Source organism: Harpia harpyja, chromosome 6 (assembly GCF_026419915.1).
Source record: "Harpia harpyja isolate bHarHar1 chromosome 6, bHarHar1 primary haplotype, whole genome shotgun sequence".
Lineage (NCBI taxonomy): Eukaryota > Metazoa > Chordata > Aves > Accipitriformes > Accipitridae > Harpia > Harpia harpyja.
Window position 1 is genome coordinate 33779723 of NC_068945.1, and position 20588 is coordinate 33800310.

At 37.0% G+C, this 20588-nt stretch overlaps 1 protein-coding gene across 2 annotated transcripts in view; it reads left to right on the plus strand.

Moving 5' to 3' along the window:
- Positions 1-19617, plus strand: part of TAFA2 (TAFA chemokine like family member 2) — a 201641-nt gene extending 182024 nt beyond the window's left edge. The window contains exons 5-6 of one of the 2 annotated variants that reach the window (XR_008235685.1): positions 9813-10060; positions 17439-19617. Coding sequence is in view for 1 of the 2 variants with exons in the window: in XM_052790242.1 (XP_052646202.1) it covers positions 17439-17450 (12 nt within the window). In the remaining variant the exon portion in view is untranslated. The remainder of the gene's footprint in view (positions 1-9812; positions 10061-17438) is intronic. The other variant, XM_052790242.1, reaches the window with a different exon arrangement.
- Positions 19618-20588: the final 971 nt, after the last annotated feature.

Below are 20588 nucleotides of genomic sequence, written 5' to 3' on the forward strand. Positions count from 1 at the left end.
GAAGGGACCTACAACGATCATCTAGTCCAAATGCCTGACCAATTCAGGGCTCACCAAGCTAAAGTATGTTATTAAGGGCATTGTCCAAATGCCTCTTAAACAGTGACAGGCTTGGGACATCGACCACCTCTCCAGGAAGCCTGTTCCAGTGTTTGACCACCCTCTCGGTAAAGAAATGCTTCCTCATGTCCAGTCTAAACAGCACCTGGCGCAGCTTTGAACCATTGCACAGTAATGAAAGAGTACCTTGTGCTTAATATTTTAGTTTGATTTGGTAGAACTGCTTGTGCAATGAGGCATAGTTTAACGCTGAGTACTAAGTTCTGGTTAAAATATATGTGGAGTGGAATTTACTGGACTTAGCTTGGGTTAGGACTCTCTAGAGTGAGATGACTAGCCTAAGCTCTAGGCTGTCTTTTTAGTATTGGAGAGAATTGTTCCATTCCAGAGGACAATTCATTTTGTCCTAAGATAAGTCAGATGACTTATGTTCTGGCGGTGCTTGTGTCTCCCTAATAACTCTAAAGGAAAGCCATGATGACTAGCTTAGCGCCTAACATTTAGATACTTAATGCTGAATAGGAAGGCGGTGGCTTGGAGACTTTACTCTCTTTGATGTGGTCTTCAGTAGGAGGATGATCAAAAAAGCCCCTTCATTCTTTGTCAGTTTGGGAAGCTTTGGACTTTGACCACTATCAAATTCAATATAATATAAGAGAAGTTTCAAAAATGTTTATGTTCTGAAGATACACAGCTTTGAGCTAAATCGGTGAATCATACTATGATGAGCACCATATCCAGTATCTATTGTTCAGCAAAAATTGGCAAACAGTGCATGTCATTTTCAAATTGACTTGGTATAATACTAATACTAATAAATACTAATACTATAAATTAACCCAAAAGATCAGATGTAATGCATAGCAGGTATTGATTATTAACCTCGGAAAATCTCTAGGACATGAAAGCGAATGTTTTCATATAAACAAGTGAAAGTAGTATTTTCAAACAGGTCATAAAGGGCCATCTTTTGGAAATGAGCATCCAGATTCTGGAATAGCTGAGCACCCACACTTTTATGAGGGGCAGAAAGAACTGCAATTGTCACTCTGAAAACTGGCTATTATTTTTAATATGTGGGGAAAAGCACACTGCAGAACAGAAAGAAATCAATATCATCTAATATATTACTATGTAACTATATGCCAAACCAATATTAGAAATAAAGTACTGCAAAAAATAAAATAAATATTACAAGGACAGAGAGAAATAAAAGAGAAATATTAGAGGGCCAAAAATAAATCCATATTGAGTATATTTATCTACATTCCAAATCCAAATCTGCTTTCCAAATCAATACCAGAGATAGACGACTAGTGTGAAAAGAACAGAAACATTGCCAGGATGGAGAGAAATCCATACTGAGAGTGTTTATCTATATTCCAAAACAATATTGGAGAGAGCCTGAAGTCAGATATTTGTAATATTCCATTTAATCTGATTTTACATTATGGCATCCAGAGTTTAAAAGAAACTAAAAATTGAATAACATTCTTGGAAGAGGAGAAAGTGTACCATCCAAACACACGAACTGGCTGCACATGAAGCCAAATGGTGTTCAGTACGTGCAGTCCACTACTCTGAATCAATGCAGTTCTGTTGCTATCTATAAATACCACTTACATTTTTACCCTATCTCCTCTTTCTCACTTGCATATGCTGGATTGTTTCTAAATTAATTACAGCTGCTGAAAGGAAAGGCAGTAATTTTATTTATGTTTCAATTTATAAAATATGCTGTTCATAACCCTTTCAGCACAAGGAATGAAAGGACCTTTACATAGTAACGTAAATGTTACTACCTTTACATAGTAATGCTTTGCAGTGGGCTACTGAGATTCCCAGTATCAGGAGGCAGCATTAGTGGTGAAGCAACTACTACCAGTGCTGTCACAACCACAGCTTGCGTAAGACAACATAATACAAGAGAGCTAAAATGTGTCCCTGGATGTGAGAAGAAAATGGCATTTTTCTTGTAACTGAGCCTGACATCAGTGTTAGCAATGCAGCTACATTAGTTGTTGATCTGTGCTTCTCCGCATGAGCAACATGCATAGGCTCTTTAAGCAGCAGCAGAGGGGAAAAAAGTGGAACAAGTATTACTGTTTTTTCTGCCGGAGTTGAAAAGAAATATTGCCATTGTGGTAGCCTCTTCCCTCACCTCTTCCTCCTCTTCCTCCTCCAGGCTTTTCAAAAACAGCAGTAGTAATGACACGTAATTAGAAAAAGCAGAAATTCATCATATAAATACTGTGTATAGGTTATTCTAGGATGTTTCCCATAGGCCGGACATATGGTGGTTGTGGTCAGGCAGTGCTAATAAGGCAATGTATTTCCCACATGACATTTTTTCAGTGTAAAACTGTTACTAACTTCCATCACATGAAACAATTTGCCTTTTGCTTTGACCACTGTGAAACATGAAATACTTGGAGAATAAATCAATGATCTACCATGTGTCAGTAGTAAATCATGACAGGAATTGCTTTTCCTAATATTATTTAAGGGGCTGTATGAATAAATTAAGAAACAACCTTACTGTAAAACTGCTTTATTCCCCTGTCTCACTTCAGAGCCCTGTCTATAGACTCCTCACCTTCTACCTTAATTTCAGATGAAGATTTATAGGAATAATACACATATATACAGTGACTAGCAATACCTTGTGGTTCATAAAAAGGATGTGATTACAATATAAGTAAGTGCACAGACTGTAGCAAAATATTACCCATGGAAAAGAGTGATTGCACTTGTGACAGCCTCTTTGTTGCTATGGTATCTCTTTCCATGCCTTTGGCTAATCTGTCACTAGGAGAAATTTGCAGCTGTCTCAGCATGTTCCTCATTGCTAACTCAGAGACCCACTGTATCTAATCTGTCATTAAAATAGCAATAAGTGGTGTGTACACATTTTCCTAAAAATACATACAGGTTTCAGAGGGCAAATGAGGTGGTAATGGAAATAGGATGACATTTTCTGGGGTCAGGATAGTTTTTGTATTAGTTGGTAATTATTGTTTCGATGCAGCATATCTTTCATATTGAAATTCTTTCATATTGAAGCTCTGTATTTTTTGTAGGGCACTTAAACACTAATCTTTTGGGACACTTGGACATTTTGATGAAAATAGTTAGCATTCCAGCCAACACGTTAACAAGGAATCATCTGTATTCAGGGCTATGGAATTCATGATTTTCTTAAAAATAGCTGCTATATACCAAATTTACTGCTTTAATGTGAAGTTGGCGTGCCTAGTTTTACCCTATGAAAAGGTTCCTGTTGCAACAGTCTACATCTGACATGAGTTTAGACCTACAGCTTGATGATGTTCTTTTGTAGGTCACAAAAATCTAGATGAGTCATAGTCCTTTCCCCAAGGCAAATATACGTAAAAATACCCACAAAACACGAGTTATGGTGAAAAGAATTAAAGGAAGAAGTGTTGTGGTGTGAAATGTTATAAGCAAAGTTATAGACTGAAAGGTCAGTAAAACTTGTTGGGCAGGTGAAGATAATTCAAACATTCAACTCCCAAGACATTTTCAGTCTCAAATTTTGTTTAGTTCTTTCTGACTGAGTCCTATGGATACTGATATGAAGAACCGAAAGTGAGGAACATAAAAAGAGAGAATGGGTTAAAGGCAATATTCATAGGTACAGGTCTTTGGAAAGAAGGAGCCTGTTAATGCATTACTTGAAAGAAAATAATTTCTAAAAACAGAATAGTGTTTTTATTTTTTTATTAGCAGCTTTTGCCTAGAAGGTTTGCAATTTTTCCTTTTTTTTTTTTCAGTCCCTTGCTGCATCTCCTTGGGAATACACTGAGTTTTGTCTCTAGCTATTCAGAAGGGTTACTCTAATTTTTTTGTGAGTAGACACACTGTACAAATCACGAGAAGTGAAATCTTTTGCAATCCGTTCATCACGCTCGCAGAGTGTTAGTAATATATGCTGTGGTTTATATGTTTTTATGAGGGAATAGTTTTTCTTAAGGTAAGACTGCAGCTAGCATCCATTGTAAAGCATCATTTTAGCTTCTCCAGAACCTGAAAACTGACAGAATTACTCTGAAATCAAGGGAAAATATTTCTGCAATATTTAAAGAAAAATGCAAATGGATTTCATTTGCATGCCATTAATTAACTAATCAGTGATTTTTGCAAGCATTACTTTCTTCCATGTGGGAATCCTCCACTCCATCAGTCCAGCCAAGAGGTTTTCTGCCTTTGTCCCAAAAGATTCAACTTGTGATTTATTTTTCTTTCTTTTCTTTTTTCCCCCAATTTGTCCTTTGCTGGCATGTTTGAGATACTGACGTCATGTCTGAAGAATAATTTTCTGCCTCTGTGATGGAAAATAAGAATGAGTTCTGAAGGCTGTATGTCAATTACTGGTTTTCTCCACTTCTCCACAAAGTGGAGAAGCCCTGACACCAAAATCAAAGATGTTTCCACTCTCATTTGCAGCTCCATTCTGCCAGTCTCTTTGCTCTTTCACAGCTGTGTAAGAAGGGTTCTTTGAATATCTAGCAGTCCTTTTTACTTTTCATGGAAAATCTTTGTCAGCTTCTACTACCTCACAAGTTACCATATAGGAAGATGATTGATATTCAAATGCCAGTATCTTGTGAGTCATGCTGGCATGTCCTAAAACTAGTGCTTCTTCCTTCTTTCAGCCTCCTTTGCAGTCTCTAAGAGCTTCTTTGGATTATTTCTGCAAGTCAGAAATGATACATTTCAGCTCAGAGGGACTGGATCGTTCTTAAACCTCACATTACCTACTACCTAAATAGCTGCAGGCAAACTCTTGCCTCTTTCCATGGGTATTTGGCACAGGCTTCACAAACTGTCCATCACTGCTTAGTTGCAGAGCTGATATGAGGGACTGGAAAAGTGGCCTCCAACTGTCCAAAAGGTGTTACTTTCAATTCTCCAAAATCCTATAGTTTTCTTGAGGTATTTCCTTACTCATTAGGACTATTTATAGAAAACCTGAGAAGTACTGCCCTGTTGCAGCTCTGCTTTTCTGCCTTCTAATAGGGAAGGAAGGAAATGGTTAATAATCAATATAAACTGGAGAAAGTCAGTCATACAGAGCATTATGCACAGTCACCACTGGAGGAGTGAACAACTCTCAAACCGGTTGAAATCAGATTACTCACATATTATTCCCTTGCAGAGCAAAGTGAGCATGGTTATAAATCTTACCTATTTCTCCATAAGAATAATGAAGATAGTCCTGTCCTACCTGAGAACTGTTCAAAATGAAGAAAAAGAGTATTTCAGGCAAGAATAAGTGGAAGATTGATGTCTAGGACTAAATTACAAAGGAAGAGAACCAACATAAAATTAATTTCCATAAGAATTTCAAAATTGTTCATTTTTTTCATAGCTTGTAGTTTAATCTTCCACCTTGGTGAACACCAGGTTCATCTTAGGAAAGAGACTACTGCTATGTGTGGAGAAAAGACTCCAAAGGACTTTGTATGTTCTATAAAATGGACTTTGAGCTTTCTTCTACTGCATTATTAGCATACACAGATGATTCCTTCTCAGATCTTACAGTGCTGACTATCATTCATACCCTTCCATATCTGCAGTGAGAAATGTCATAGAGCTCTGAAGTGGAGATTCTGGGTGAAGCTACAAAATATCCAGTTCACCATGACTTATTTGTATGATGTGACCTGTAGAATTATATTGGCAAGTCCTCTAAAACCAGAAGTGAACACCAGTGTGTCTCCAGTTTATGAAGATGGATATGATCTCAAGGAAACAATGGATTGCGTCTAACCAACATGTATCTACAAACTCAGTAGTAATAGAAGATTTGAGAATTTTAACGGAGCTGCATATTTTAAGAGGTCCAAACCAGCTTTGCCTCTTCAGGTTCAAGAATGCCAGAAAATATCTTAGAGATGCCAGCCAGAAGAACAGCAGCTTGTTCCTTCATCTTGAATTCAAGCTTTGTGGCTCAGGAACATGTACCTGCCAAAAGAAGACCAAAGGACTATCACTTCTGCTTGTGCCCTTACCAATTCAGGCAAATGCACTGAAAAATCAGGGTAGTTGTTGTAGAATTCTGAGATCCCTCTGTCCTACCTCCTTGTCATCTTTTCAGAATGACCTTGGAAAATGAGAGCATAGCAAATTTATCATCTTCAAGGCATCATTCTAATTTCAGTTGTTAATAATTATTGTTCAACATTTTTAAAGTACGAAAAAGGAACAGAAGACTTTCTCCTAGAATGCAACTTGGCAAATTTGAAACTGATTACTTGCAAAGCCAATTTCTTTTTGGAGGGTAATTAAAGAAATTACCAAAGTCCTTTTCTCTCTCTTGACATTAAAGCACATCACTGGTACTCATGTTCCTGATATTTGAAGGCAACAACCTCTTCAGAGCCTTTTGGTCTTTCCTTCATTACTTGAGATTTTAGAATACCAGTGTCTAATTGTGATTAGCTACTCCGATTCATTCATACTTACCTCGTCTTGGGTCACATACTAGTCAGAAGATAATGAGAAGATGCAGGTATGAAGACAATTGGCCAGGTTCTTTAAGAGAGACCAATTAAATCGAATACCAAAGCAGGTTCTTAGTTAAATTTCTAGAGTTCATTTTTCCCTTTAATGGAATACATCTTTTCTTTGTATTGTGAAGTTCAAAACCAGTATCAAGATGATCCCCAGTACAGAGGAGTTACAGGAAGTTGTAACTTTCACCTGGAATTCTCCATAATACTCAAGCAAGAAGACATTTCTAATCAGGAATGATGCTAGTAATGTGCATCAGTTTATCATGAGTTCAGGGCAAATGCCAGGGAAAAGCATCAAAACCATCATTTTCTCAAATTAATACCAGTGTGTTATGCTATCTTCTGCCAAGAATGCCACAGGGACTTGTGACCATTACACGTAAAAAATGCAAGAGAATGACAGTGAAATTTTGTCATCTATGCACAACTTCAAACACAGATGGTGGATATGGTCTCTGTTTTGTGTTTAATTTATTTACTTATTAAATCGACAGTACTGGTTGCTCTTTTCCCTTTTTCTCTGATGACCAAGATGGCTACAACTATTAGTTGGGAATCAGCAACCATAATCTTGATTACTTCTTAGTGAACCAGACTCTAAGTATTTTTTCCTGGGCAATGAGAAATCCTTCTAATTGTTCATCTGTGACAGTTTTTAGGTGAAAAGCCCTTGAGTCTTCCTTTTCCCCGGGTCTATTAAGACTTGAGACGGGGTGACAGGGATTTTTCGGAAATCCTCCAAATCTGACACCTTTCTTGTGTTTCTTATCTATATTAGAGTGATGGCGTGGTGGGTACTCATACTGGAGAAAGTTAAAATTAGATTCCCTTAAAATAATTTTATATTCTCTGAATGGGTACCCACTACTCTGTCAGTACCCACTACTTTGGCTAAAATTTCTCCAAGCATGGGAAAGTCTTTTCTTCATGTGGATATTCTAAATAGATGGAAAGAGAGAGGAAAATGATCGAAGGGTTTCAAGTTGATGACTGATTCATTGTTTTTAAACACTTTTTTTTTTCCTGCCTGGATATTGCTCTGCTGTTTTCTAACTTGTTTTTTAGTTGTCTTATATTCCCTCAGCTGTGGCAGTATTCCTGGAGCCAAATGTGAGTGCACTACCTCAAAATGCCAGCAGTGGAAGCTGGTAAGCAAGTGGGGAAAAATCACCAGAGGGATCTCTGAAGCTTGGGACAAAGGCAGAAAACACATCAGTACTGCACTAACAGAGCAGCAGGTACCCTCATAGAGAAGATAAAATTACAGGTAAGGAAATAATTTACATTTCTTTTCTGATCTCATCCAAATGGCTTGTTACTCTCCATTCAAAATCCCAGAAAAAATAACACATCATAAATATATGAAGAAGAAAAAGATATCAAATGTGCTGAATTTAGACTACCTGGTCTTTTAGTGGGGATAATTTGAAGTTCAATCTTGCCCAATTTCTGCAAAAATATTTTAAAAGATGTAAATCCATTGTACCTATTAGGCAATTTAAAACCTCGACCTAGTTTTAAAACAGGGCTGGGGTTTTTGTTTTGTTTTTTCATTTTTAGAATATTAAGCACAGGAAACTGCTTGTTTTCCTTTCCAATCAAGAACAACAGTACTATTTTCTTTAGGTAAGTGAGGTCAGATAAAGCCAAAGACAGGACTCTGTTCCCATCCCTCCTTCTCCATTTACTTTCTCTCAGTTGGAAGGGTAGCATGACTCTTTATTATGCTTCAGTTTCCTCATCTGTAAAAAGGAAGGAGGTTGTTTTTATCTCCCACTTGAGATGGCTAGATGGAATAAAAGTGGTGTAAAAGAGAAGAAAATTACAGTTATTAAATTAATTGTCTTGCAGTCTTTTATGCCGCCATGCTGCAGTCCCACTATGGAGTTGTGATCACCACAAAAACCTCAAGAGGATATATCCTTGTCTGAATTGCTACAGTTGTTATCTGTTACAGAAAGTAAAATAAGGTTTATGTTTAAGTCTTATTTTAATACAAACCTGTTGTCTGTAAATGAAAAAATTTGTGAAGTTAAAAAAATTCTACCATAAACTTAATTTCTCTGCTGAGTTACAGAAACATTGAGAAAGTTTAGGTATGTGCATTGTAGTGGCATTACCTTTTGGAAGAGAATAATAATGAAGTACGTTCAAAAGACTAATGACTTAGATTTAGCCTTGGCATAACTCATATGTCTTCATCAGATATACACTATGATAATTGTCCCAGTGAGTTGTATCAATTAAGTTTATTTTGTAAACTATCACATTCAAGGAAATATGAATACAGAGCCATATTAATTTGTTTCATAGTATTTAAATGTGTAGAGATTTTATTAAAGCAATGTTATTGAAATTATGAGTTTAATCTTGTAATGTATGTTTCTAATGATCTGCAGAATGACACTTAAGTTAAAAAGCATAAAAAAAAGTAAAATAATAATCTTTTTGTAAGCATTATTTAAAGAAATTTAGGTGATCTTTTGAGGTGCTGTGCAACCCTTTTCAGAAGCAATCATTATCAGCAGGTCCAAAACCTACCTCAAATATCTAGATAAGGAACTAGCTGTCTGAATTGAACATTGTCTTTTGAAATGTCATCTGTTATTTTATGGTGTTTCCTGTAACCTACTAACCATAGAAATGACTGTAAGTAGAGTTGTCCTCAGAATGCTCACATTTTCCAAACTTTAAACTTTCAAGTTTTTTTTTGTTTGGTTTGGTTTAGTTTGGGTTTTTTGTTTTGGTTTTTTTTGGTTTTTTTACTTTAAACATGTATGGGAAGAACACACTGAAATCTTTAATTTAGAAGGAATTGTATTCTGACTTCATGGCTCTTTTCTGTACCACAGGTCTATCCATGGACTTTTTTTCAAAGAACTTTTCAATTACTTTTTTATCATAGTTAAAGATTGCTGATATACTTGCAAAAATGAGTGTTATCTGTCAGTTTCTATTGCTTTTTAGTGACAAATCAGTGAGTTTGAGTTTGAGTATGTTTAAACCTTTTCCTTTGGGGTTACTGTTATTGCTTGGGGGTGTTTTTGAGACCATGCTCTTTTGCTAAGAGAAGTTGCTCTGCTTCTGAAATATGTTTTTTCCTGTCATTTTGTACTTTTCCTTGTAAGTTTAAGAAAATTCCATCTATCCCAGTTTTGTTTTCTGTAACTAATTCCATAACAGTGTAGTACTTGACATGTGTTTGTTTCTTAGGCAAACGTGTAAAACTCCTCAAGTCCGAATGGAGAAGTAGAGAAAGGAGGTTTCTGCTGTGCCTGATGACAATTTTTGATTTTTCCACACACACAAAATATTCTGGCTCCACGTTGGAGCACTAGTTGTGATGAATTCTAGTCTTGGTCGGACTCTAAGGAAGGGCCAGAACGTTCGTTGAGGAATAAAGAGTCAAACCACTCCAGAAAATGTGTTCCAGCCCTGGTTTATTACTCACAGAGCAGCAGGTGTGTACAAATACAGGTTTACACAGTATTAACAGGAATTGTTGTACCTTACTCCTCATTGTAGTTGCTTAGTTTGCTGCAGATGCCCAGGAATTGTGGCTTATTTGGGCAGAGCTTCAGAAGGGTGGTTGGACAGACTCTGCATTGTGCTCCTAAGCAGCCCCAGTGTGTCAGTCAGATGCTTCTGGGAGCCTTAAAACATCTTTCTTCACTCACTCTCATTCCAAAGGTAGACCCAGTTGATGAACTTAATTTACTCACTATCATGGGAAAGCAACAGATGCTCTGGAGAAGAGAACAGCACTTAGAAAGGAAGGACGTCTTGGTACATTCAGTTAGGTGTCGCTTTGTAGTTGAAAGCTCAGCATCCCATGCTAGATTACTTAAAATTCAGAAAAATTGGGAAAGGGGTATTTCCACTATATTCCTAAAATATGCTAGATGTTGTCTGTTTAATCTTAAAACCATGTTTCAGATGAAGAACTCTGCCATTTTCAGGAACATATGCCATGCTCTGAAGTAAATTCCCTTTACCTGGTTTTCTAGTCCTAACTTTCAGATTATTTGGAGCAAGTGGAAAGCTCAATTTATGTGTGAAAGGTTTCCAGAGTCTTTTAGTTTTAATTACCATTTTTAACACTGATTGTCTAGGTCTTCACTTTAACACCAAAAATCTCCTGCTGAAATCATTAAGAGCAGTGGGAAAACAAGAAATACAGAATTATACTTCAAATGGCATTGTGTGAAATGAGTTTTCAGCATGTTTGTTTCTTTCTAATGGAAGGTCCTAAGCACAAGAATTATCACAAATGCAATTCTGATTAGTCACGGTGCAATAAAAGTATGAAAGAATTAAAAGCTTTAGAGTCTGGTGGTTATCAAAGACGTGGGAAACTTTTGAGCCATTTGAGTGTACTGGGAAATGTTCTGTTTAATTAATAAAATGAGCTAGAGATGTTTGCCGAAGGACAGACCTGAGGATCTAGGATTCTAAATTGCTCCATTACAGGCTTGGGAACATGTTTAGACTAACACTTTTCATGCTGCAGTGCCTAAAATAAAGTTAAGGGAAAAATTTAAAGCTGTTGAGTCTGATATTAAAAGTTGTGTAGGGCCAAAGTTTTATGAGCAGGAATGAAACATTTGAAGACTTGCAAAAATGTCTATCAATATGTAACCTTCTCTGAAGATAAATGAATCCATATAGTTATCATTAAATATCTGTTTTCCAAACTGCTCACAAATCACTCAAATTTTGCCTTTCGTCATTAGCCCAAGTCAAATAGCAGTCTGTGATACTGCAACAAGGGCCTGTTTCCTAACTCACAGTTCTCTGCTGCAGTTACTTTGTGAAGCATACCCTTGAAATATGGTTGAATCACCTTAACATTTCTCAGACTTTTAAAATGGTTCCATGCCCCCAGAAACTTAGTTATCTAGCATAAACACGCAAACCCACACCTGTCTACTGTTAAGCGCATATGCATATAGGAGCCCTATTGCAAAAAGGTCCTGTTACAGCTGTTACAGCTCTTTTTGTCCAGCTCTTTGTCCTTGTTACTTACTTCTTTAGAAAATAAGTTACAGGATTCTCAAACTGTGAGGAAATTGTGAGCCTGTCCTTTGTTAATGTCTGCAAAGTACTTTTGAGTATCGCTGGTACAAGGTAGTAGCATTAGGTCAGAAGCACCTTCCAAGCTTACAAGTTGAACTGTTTCAGTGAATAAACATGTACAAGTGGCAATGCAAACTGTCATTTGCTTTCGTAAGCCATGTATGGATGATAGTGCGTGGCAAGCACATTGTGTGGATTTTGAAGTTCCAGGAAATAGCATGCTTCCATCTGTTCAAAAGATTCATTTCCATCCTTGACCTCATTCGCAGAGGGCATAAGTGGAAAAAAATGCATTGGCAGATGTTTGTTTCTGGTTGTATGGGCCCTTCTGTTTCTGCATTGTAATATTCGTATTAGGTTTTCACTACCAAAACAAAGGTTTTTATGTCATGGAAAAATATGACTGATATAGACTTCTTCAAGTCCATTCCTTATTAGGAAAGGCTTGCTAAAGAATCACTTTGTTGACCTTTTTTTTTTTTTTTTGTTCGTGGTCTGTTTACATACAGTATAAGAAAGAATATAAAAATAAGGACACAAAATGGATGGAAACGTACTGCATACAAATAAGGGCTGTCTTGGTACGAGATCTCTGTCTTGTCTCAATGTCTTGGAGGACAATCCATAGCTAGCCATTTCTTCAAGCCATTTCTTAGACGTTTTTCTTCAAGCACTTATTTAATGGATTCTTGTGACATCCCCTATATTTACCTTATCACATGTTGGTCATTAAATGTAGTGGTGAGACACTTTTTATTTTTGCTAGAAATCCCCACACCATTTTTGTTTCCCACAGGCCTTTAATATTTTACAGGAGAATGCTAGGGGTGCCAACATGGCTTTTCTTTGTCTCACTTAGCTCAGGATAAGCTATTAACTGGTTTTAAAAAAATATTTCCTTTTTCTTCCCTGTCTTACGTATCTCAGGGGAAAAAAAAAAGATAGCTTGATGATTCTTGAGTACGCTCAGACGACACTCAGGCTATGACCACACACATTATCCTATACAGTTGATGGAACAGTTCTAATTAAACAGAAAACCCCCGGTATTATGTTCTTTCTGTTTCTTGTGTTTATTTATATTCTTTGGCAAAAACCTGGAACAGAGGGTCCATCATACTGCTGAATCATCTGTGGAGGGAAGAAACACTGGCTTGAAAATTTGCCCCTTTCTGCATTTGCATTGATACATAGTCCTGACAACACTGGAACAGGCTTCCCTCCAGCACTCCTCCCCCAGTAAATTCTGTTGTTTACTGTGCACAATGGAAAAGAGACAGAATTGGAGCTGCAAGGGCACCTGTAGAAAGGCAGGTTGCTAACTTTCAAGTGCTTGACTTTGCAAACTCAAGAGTCTGTTTTTAATATGGATTTTGTGCATGGTTTGTCATAAACATAGAAAAAAATTGAAAGAGCTGCCAGTAAAAAAAATAGTAGTGTACAAAGTTGTGTTATGAAATGTTCCAGCACACACTTATTTCAATATACAATGTATTGAATTATCTATATATTATCTATTATCTAATATTATCTATTTTCTTCTAACATTATTAAATAATAATTAATTATATGCCTCATTTGCATGTATAAACTATTCTGTAGTTAGCAAATAATTAGTGACACATTTGTTTCTCTGAAGAAACAGAAGATTTGTACTATACCTAATTGTGATCCTGTAACTTTGATGCTTAGGTGCATGAAAGTAAGGAAAAGTGCTTTACTATTCAGGGAATATTCACTCGGCCATTCTTTACATTCTATAGTCTTGATTTTCCTCCCTTCCTCTTCTAAGGCAGAAGGAAGGCTTGAGTAAAAGTATCAGGCTGGATTTGTATTGGGAATCTATTCTTACGGAATACACGGTATTATCAGCTGTATTCATCAGCTGGGGGATTCACAAGTGAGGACATTTTTCACCCATTGTCAGCAGCACTGGAATGGAAGCTGTCCGGAAAAACTCTTGGGCTCGTAGCTTTTCTAATGCTCTGCCTCTGAGGTCTTTTCATCTCTGGTCCATTCTGGGTTACCCTGGCAAAAATGTTCTACCCAAAGACTGAATCTGGTTTGAACATTAGTGAGCAGAAGAAATGTAGAAAGCCTCGGTTGCGTTTAATTATATATTGTTGTTTTAAAATAAAACAAGTGAGTTCATATACAATTACAGCCAATTTACAGCAGCCACTCACTAATTTAAATTAAAAAGTCTGCAACTGCAGAGTAATTATATTTTAATTGCACATTTAGTACAAGAAAGTGAAGAGAGTCTAATGCATCGTATTTGTGATATAACAACCACATGAAAAAATATATTAGCATAAAGGGAGTAATTATGTTCCAAGAATGAACAAATTAATTCAGATCAACACCTAGGATGCTAAAGGTTTTATGTCCTTTTTTTCATTTGTATTGTTAAACACCAGCAAAGTTAATTTTCCATACATATTAATTATTAATTGAAAAATTGATTAGACTTGGTGTGCACCCATTCAGTGTGTTACTGTTCTCTTAGGGTTTTAAAGATCAAACACATACTGCTATCAGTCCCCCTTTTCCTATAAAGACCTTTGGCACAATACCTTGCTTCCCAGCCACTAAAACCAAATAGCTTTTACTATATCCAGAATTAAGCATTTCTGGGAATACCATCACTAGATATTAGCTAAAATTTCATTGCTTCTTTATGAAACTGCCTTTAGCATCTGAGACTTCTATTCTCTCCCTAATGTGAATGGATGTATAACTTCCATTAATGTTAATGTCTGATCTGTGCTTGCACATAACAAGTATTACCTTTTTACACAGAAGCAAATATGAACCACTATGTGTGTTACTCAGAGTAGCATTGTGTGGCCTGGAAGTTAACAGAAAAAAAGAAAAGGAAAAAAAAAACAACTGAGGGCAGGTGGAATAATAAAAATTCTGGCAAGGGAAAGCAGTTAAAAACTCCAATCTAGGAATATGCAGCTTGACTTCCTGTGCAGTCTGTATAAACAAAATGACCTTTGTATATGATTAGCAACCTATTATAGAGCAGAGATTTGAATGGCTATGATTTTTTTCTTCTTTATGTCACCTATTTATTCTATGTAACAGTGTACGTTGCTTTTATAGGGATATTTTCACCACAAAGTTGTAGAGCTCGATGCGGGGGGAGCAGATAGGCCTGCAGATTATTATTTTACTGAGTTTCTTTGTGACTGAAGATAACATATTTGCACTTCCAAACAGCCGCGTAACTGAGCAGTCACATATGTGTGAAACTTCTCTTTTCACTAGTTGCAGTTTATCACTTTAGCCCATGCATTGGCAAAGCTGGATATAATAGAAATAATAAATCACAGAATGGTTGAGATTGGAAGGGACCTCTGGAAGTCCAACCCCCCCTGCTCAAGCAGAACCACCTAGTGCCGGTTGCCCAGGACCAGATCGCATTTGAGTATCTCCAAGGATGGAGACTCCACAACGTCCCTGGGCAACCCGTGCCAATCACCCTCACAGTAAAAAAGTGTTTCCTGAGAGGGAACCTCCTGTGTTTCAGTTTGTGCCCATCGCCTCTTGTCCTGTCACTGGGCACCACTTGAAAGGAGCCTGGCTCTGTCCTCTTTGCCCCCCCCTTTCAGGTACTTGTACATATTGATTAGACCTCCCCTGAGCCTCCTCTTCTCCAGGCTGAACGGTCTCAGCTCTCTCAGCCTTTCCTCATACAAACATGCTCCAGTCCCTTATTTGCCTTAGTGGCCCTTTACTGTACTCTCTCCAGTAGCTCTGTGTCTGTCTTGTACTGGGGAGCCCCAAACTGGACACGCTGCTGCAGGTGTGGCCTCCCCAGTACCAAGCAGAGGTGAAGGATGCCCTCCCTCGACCTGCTGACAATACTTTGTCTAATGCAGCCCAGGGTACCATTAGCCTTCTTCGTGGCAAGGGCGCATTGCCGGGTCACGGTCAGCTTGGTCTCTCAGAAGTCAGCTGGCACCCTCTCTTTTTAATAGCAAAGGTCTGCTCTGTGGGTATGTAGGCAGAAGAGAGAATTCAGCTGAGTTCCAGTGACTGTGCCTGTCCAGTTGTGCCTCTGAGGAAACCGTCCTCTGAGTCTGCTTTGGTTTCGGTCTACTCTGTTGTTTGGAAAAGAAAGAAGCTTTGACCCTGCATCTACATGGCCTCTTTGGAAGCCTCACATCCTTTGATCTGTCTTCAGTGTGCTTTGCATCAGTTGATTTATCACAGTTTATCTATCTATCTGTAGCTATCTATCTATATCTCCAGTTAAGCTAATAAAAATCCACCTGCAGATAGGATCAGAAGATGTGTATTTTACATTACGTAGCTCAGTGGCACCTGGGTCCATGAGTAGAATTCCAGTTTGTTACAATAAAGCAAAAAATAAATAACAATAAGATGCTGTGTCAGCCTTTTGAGCTTTGGTGCAGGGCATAGAAATATGTTGCCTGACTTTTAAATTAATTCTTCATTATTTTTTCAGGCAATCTTCCACCGTAGAAGGGGCCACATGAGGCTGTTTCCAACAGCAATAACAAAACAAAACAAGAGCAGTGTAATAAATAAACCCATGTATCATAAAAGTCACAAAGCACAATTTTATTATTGCCTTCTTAAGTGCAGTTCCTACAAACATCTTGGTGAAGAAGGCAAACCGAAGTAATGAACTCCTTGAAAAGTCCTTTTAATATTCTACTCTACGTTTGTGCTCTGCAGAGCTGACGAGAGTTGTATGCAGTTTTGCTGAGGGCAAAAGAATGTTTCGTCATTAAGGAGCATGACCCTTCTCTCTGTGATCAAAATTAAAAGCATACGCCCCTTGATGTCATAAAGTGTTATTGTGACCGTTCCAATGGGTTGTTCCTCAAGAGTTGGGATGTTGTGCCCTGACACAATTTGATATTAAAATGTTACATGATCATTAATTGTATCCACTGACACAGCAGAAATATTCCTCAAAGTTATGTTTCTTTGATATGACTTTTTTTTTTTCCTTTTAATGTTTAAAATCCAAACCAGACACAGGGAAAGTCCAATTACTGTGAAATGCTTTGTCTCCCACTCTTTCTCTGTCGTCCTTCTGTTCCACCCTTGTTTCATGTTAGGCTGGGTGAAACCACTCTAAGTGAACTCCTTGGTAGTTATTTTATACCTTGTGAATGACAGGATATATCTCTCTTTTGTTTATGTATGCATGATTTTTGTCCCATTTCTCCACTAAGTGATTATTGCTTGCTAAGATGCATTTAGCCCTTAACAGGACATTGCCTTTTCCAACCTAAATGATTCTATGATTCTTTGATTCTATGATTGTGTTTTAAAGTAGCATGCAAAGAACGGAAGAATACATCTCCAGTATCAGTCACTGTTATACTCAATGGCTAACATTTTAAAAGCATAGTTGTTACCATACAGAAGTTCTAACATTGAAAAGGGTGAACAGAATACAGAATTTTTCCTTGAAACCAATGCTTTTGACATTTGTGGGTTGGTAATTTGTGACCTTCAGATTTTTTTATTATATTTTTAAGCATGGTCACATTTCAATTTCTCCTTGTCAAGTCCAATTCCAACAAAGCACGTAAACACACAATTTAAGTTGGGGAGCAATCCCATCTAATACCATTGGGAATTATTCACTTATTTAAAAACAATTGAAATAGCTTTGCTGGACAGATATCTTATATTTCAGTCTCAGTTTCCAGTACTTTGGAAGCAGATTCTCTATGTGCAGTTTTGAATTTCTGATTTTCTTTTTCTTTACAGGTAACCCGATAGCTAAAGACAAATCAAGTCAGTCTCAAGGCTGATAACATTAAATACAACACATAGGAATTTAATTCCTCCAGGCAATCCTTGAAGTGAAATTTTATACTGCTGGGGTGTATCCTTCAGAATCAATTGTTTCAATGAGAACCTGGCTTGTAATCAGCAACAGCCTTGAGATCAAAACTACTGGAAAGTTATTCTGAACTTCTGTGTCACAAAGATTTCAACTGATTGAACCATGTACACTTTTAAAATTGCCCTTGCTGAGGAATTTTTCAGCTGTAATCACAAGAGTTGATATTCAAAAGGTGCAGAAAAGAAGCAATCTTTGGATTCTCCATTCCAGACCAGCGGCTTTTCATCTTGATGAAGTCAAACTCCAAAATGTATTGGTTCCTTCTCTCTAAAATGATCCCTGGTCCACCATTCAGATTGCTGGTGGGACTGCACACTGCTTTAATTAAATTTCTGTTGCAGAAATTGTCCTCTGGCATGGCGCAGTTTTAGACATTTTTATTTATATTCTAATCTTGGAGCTCTCAAAGGTACATATTTCAACATCTTGAAGTTGCTTTTGTTATAGGAATGGAAATATATATCCATTGTTAATAATTATTGTTGACAAGTAATAGTTATCTGAATACATCAGTCATATTAGAATGTATAGTCAGGTTGACATGTTTCCCTAAGGCTAACCAGCTACTGCAGCTCTTTGGCAGTTAAAAAAGTAGTGGTCAAAACTCAATTACCACTTCCATTATAAGGCATTTTATACCTTTAAGATATACATTTCCATTTAGTTTGAAGGAGATGGGTGTTCCTGATACGTACTTTACTTTCCCAACCTTTAATTCATTGAAATTCATGGTAAGCAATGACAGTATTTCATCCCTTTTTATAAAGGTAGGCAGGGATGTAAATGAGTTTTGCAATTATGAAATTGGATGGTAATCATTCAGAATTTTTGTCTTTTTATTAAAAAATAAAATCTCTTGCTTGAACCTAAGTACTGTTGGATGCTTATGTAGATGTCTGCTCAGTCTGTTTGCTATCAAGGAAAAAAAAGTCCTAGTGCCCCCCCAGATTTACAGTTTGTGGGTATTTTGCTTGCTTACAGTCATCCAATTCAGATCTGATCCTTGCCCAAATCACATTTAGTTTTTCATTTTTTGTTTCAGTAGCAATTTTTGAACTTTGTGATGTGCTGTTACATGAAAAAAATCCTCAATATTTAAAGGCCTTAAGCATCTATGAGCTTTTTTCTAAGTTATTACAGAATGTATAATTTTATACTCCATTTAATGTATATTGTACCATCTGTAATATTGATACAACAGAAATTTGGCAATGCCTTGTAGTGACACTGCATAAGCTTGCTGACTGGAGAGGGTGAGGGAGTTCTGACTGTGTGCTTTGGTGCATTGAAATGAAAACTACACACGCTTAATGGTAGTCCAAAATATATAGGGCCAAGCTTATGTAAAAGTCCTGTGTGGTTACCAGACCCCCAGAAAAAGAGGGAAATGATTTTATCATTACAAGCCATTGACGTGGCTAGGTAGTTATATATTAAGTTCCATGATGGATGAACACCCTGGAGTGCTCTGCCTGTCACAGTAGCCCCTGCTGTTCCAAAACCATTTCATTACCTCTGCTGTATTATTGCACAGGAGAGCTTAAATAAAATAAATGACTGTTGGGAATGAAACTGAGAAGTATATTCTATCATTCTGCTGAGAAATAAAAAATGTTGGCAGGGAAAGATATTCTTTTCTGATTAAAATTTAATTAGGATAAACTGTTTGTAGCAGCAACTAGGTATCTCAGTATTTTAGGATGGATTAATATTGTATGGAATTGTGCTAACAGGTGCAGGACAGAAGGTAGCATCTTCAAGAGGTTGTTTGGGACAGTGCAAAGTGTAAATGTACTGGTTTGTAAAATCTGAATATGGCCTCTCTTTGGTCAAAATCTACATCATGCTTCTCAATATTTGGTTTCCTTGTTTCTTTGTTCTTAAACCAACACTGAAAATACTGTATTATATACAAGTGTAACACATGCATATCAATAAGTGAAAATAAATGGATTTTCAAATATACTGAATAGATTATCTGCTGTAGATTAATGTTGTGAATATTCATAGCAAGTGAATAAAATTGTAATATAAAATTGAGTTCCCTGTATGGATGTGTGCTTTGGAGATCTATTCTGTGTACCCATGGAACAAAATAATTTTTTTTCAGTGGGTAAGAATCTCAAGGGTTATATTAATTTTGTGTTTCTTCAGTAGAGCTGGGAATAGCTCCTACCACTTTGAAAGGTACTTTTCCAAAGGAAACTGATATCTAGCACAACTGTTCTATCATTGTCATGGGAAATTCTGGTGGGCATACTGTTGTTTTCAGGCCAGACAGAAAAAATATGGTTTGGGTTTGGGGTTTTTTTTGTTTGTTTGGTTGGGTTTTTTTCCCCACAAAATGGGAGTCCTGAAAAATTCTCATTTAGACCTTTTCAGGAGCAACAAAGCATGATAGAAATTCCTGAAAAGGTGATGTTTCAGGTTAATTTGTTGAACTGTTTAAAAGAAAAAAAAAGCCAGTTCAACAGTGAAGTCGGCTCATGCATCTCAGAGCAAGCTGGGAACCGTAGTTAGCTGTCCATAGTGCCGGTTTTCACACTGCCTTTGAAAATGGAGTACAGGTGACTAGCTCAGCTATGGGCATTCCTGTTGTAGGCATGTGAAGATGAATCCTACTTCAACTACTCCTTTATTCCTTATCTACTACTTCCCAGATTATTTGATATACCCAGCTTTGTCTGATTACAAAGATGATCAGGCATTATGATCAAAGGGAAATCCATGTTACCCTTTGAATTCAATAATCATCAAGAACTCTGAACTGCAGGAGCATATGGGTTCCTATTCTGCGGTTCTATGTGGCAGTGCATCGACAGGGGAAGAAAACTCACTGCTATGTTCAAACCTTTCAAAATGAAATGTATTGGATCAGTTCAACAAAACATAAAGGAAATCCTGATAGGAGTCTTAATGAAAAAAATTTCCAAATCAGGTCTAATAAATCTAAAATAGAAGCTTAAAAAACATTCAAGAGTATTTCTTGGTTCTATCTGGCTTATTGGTCA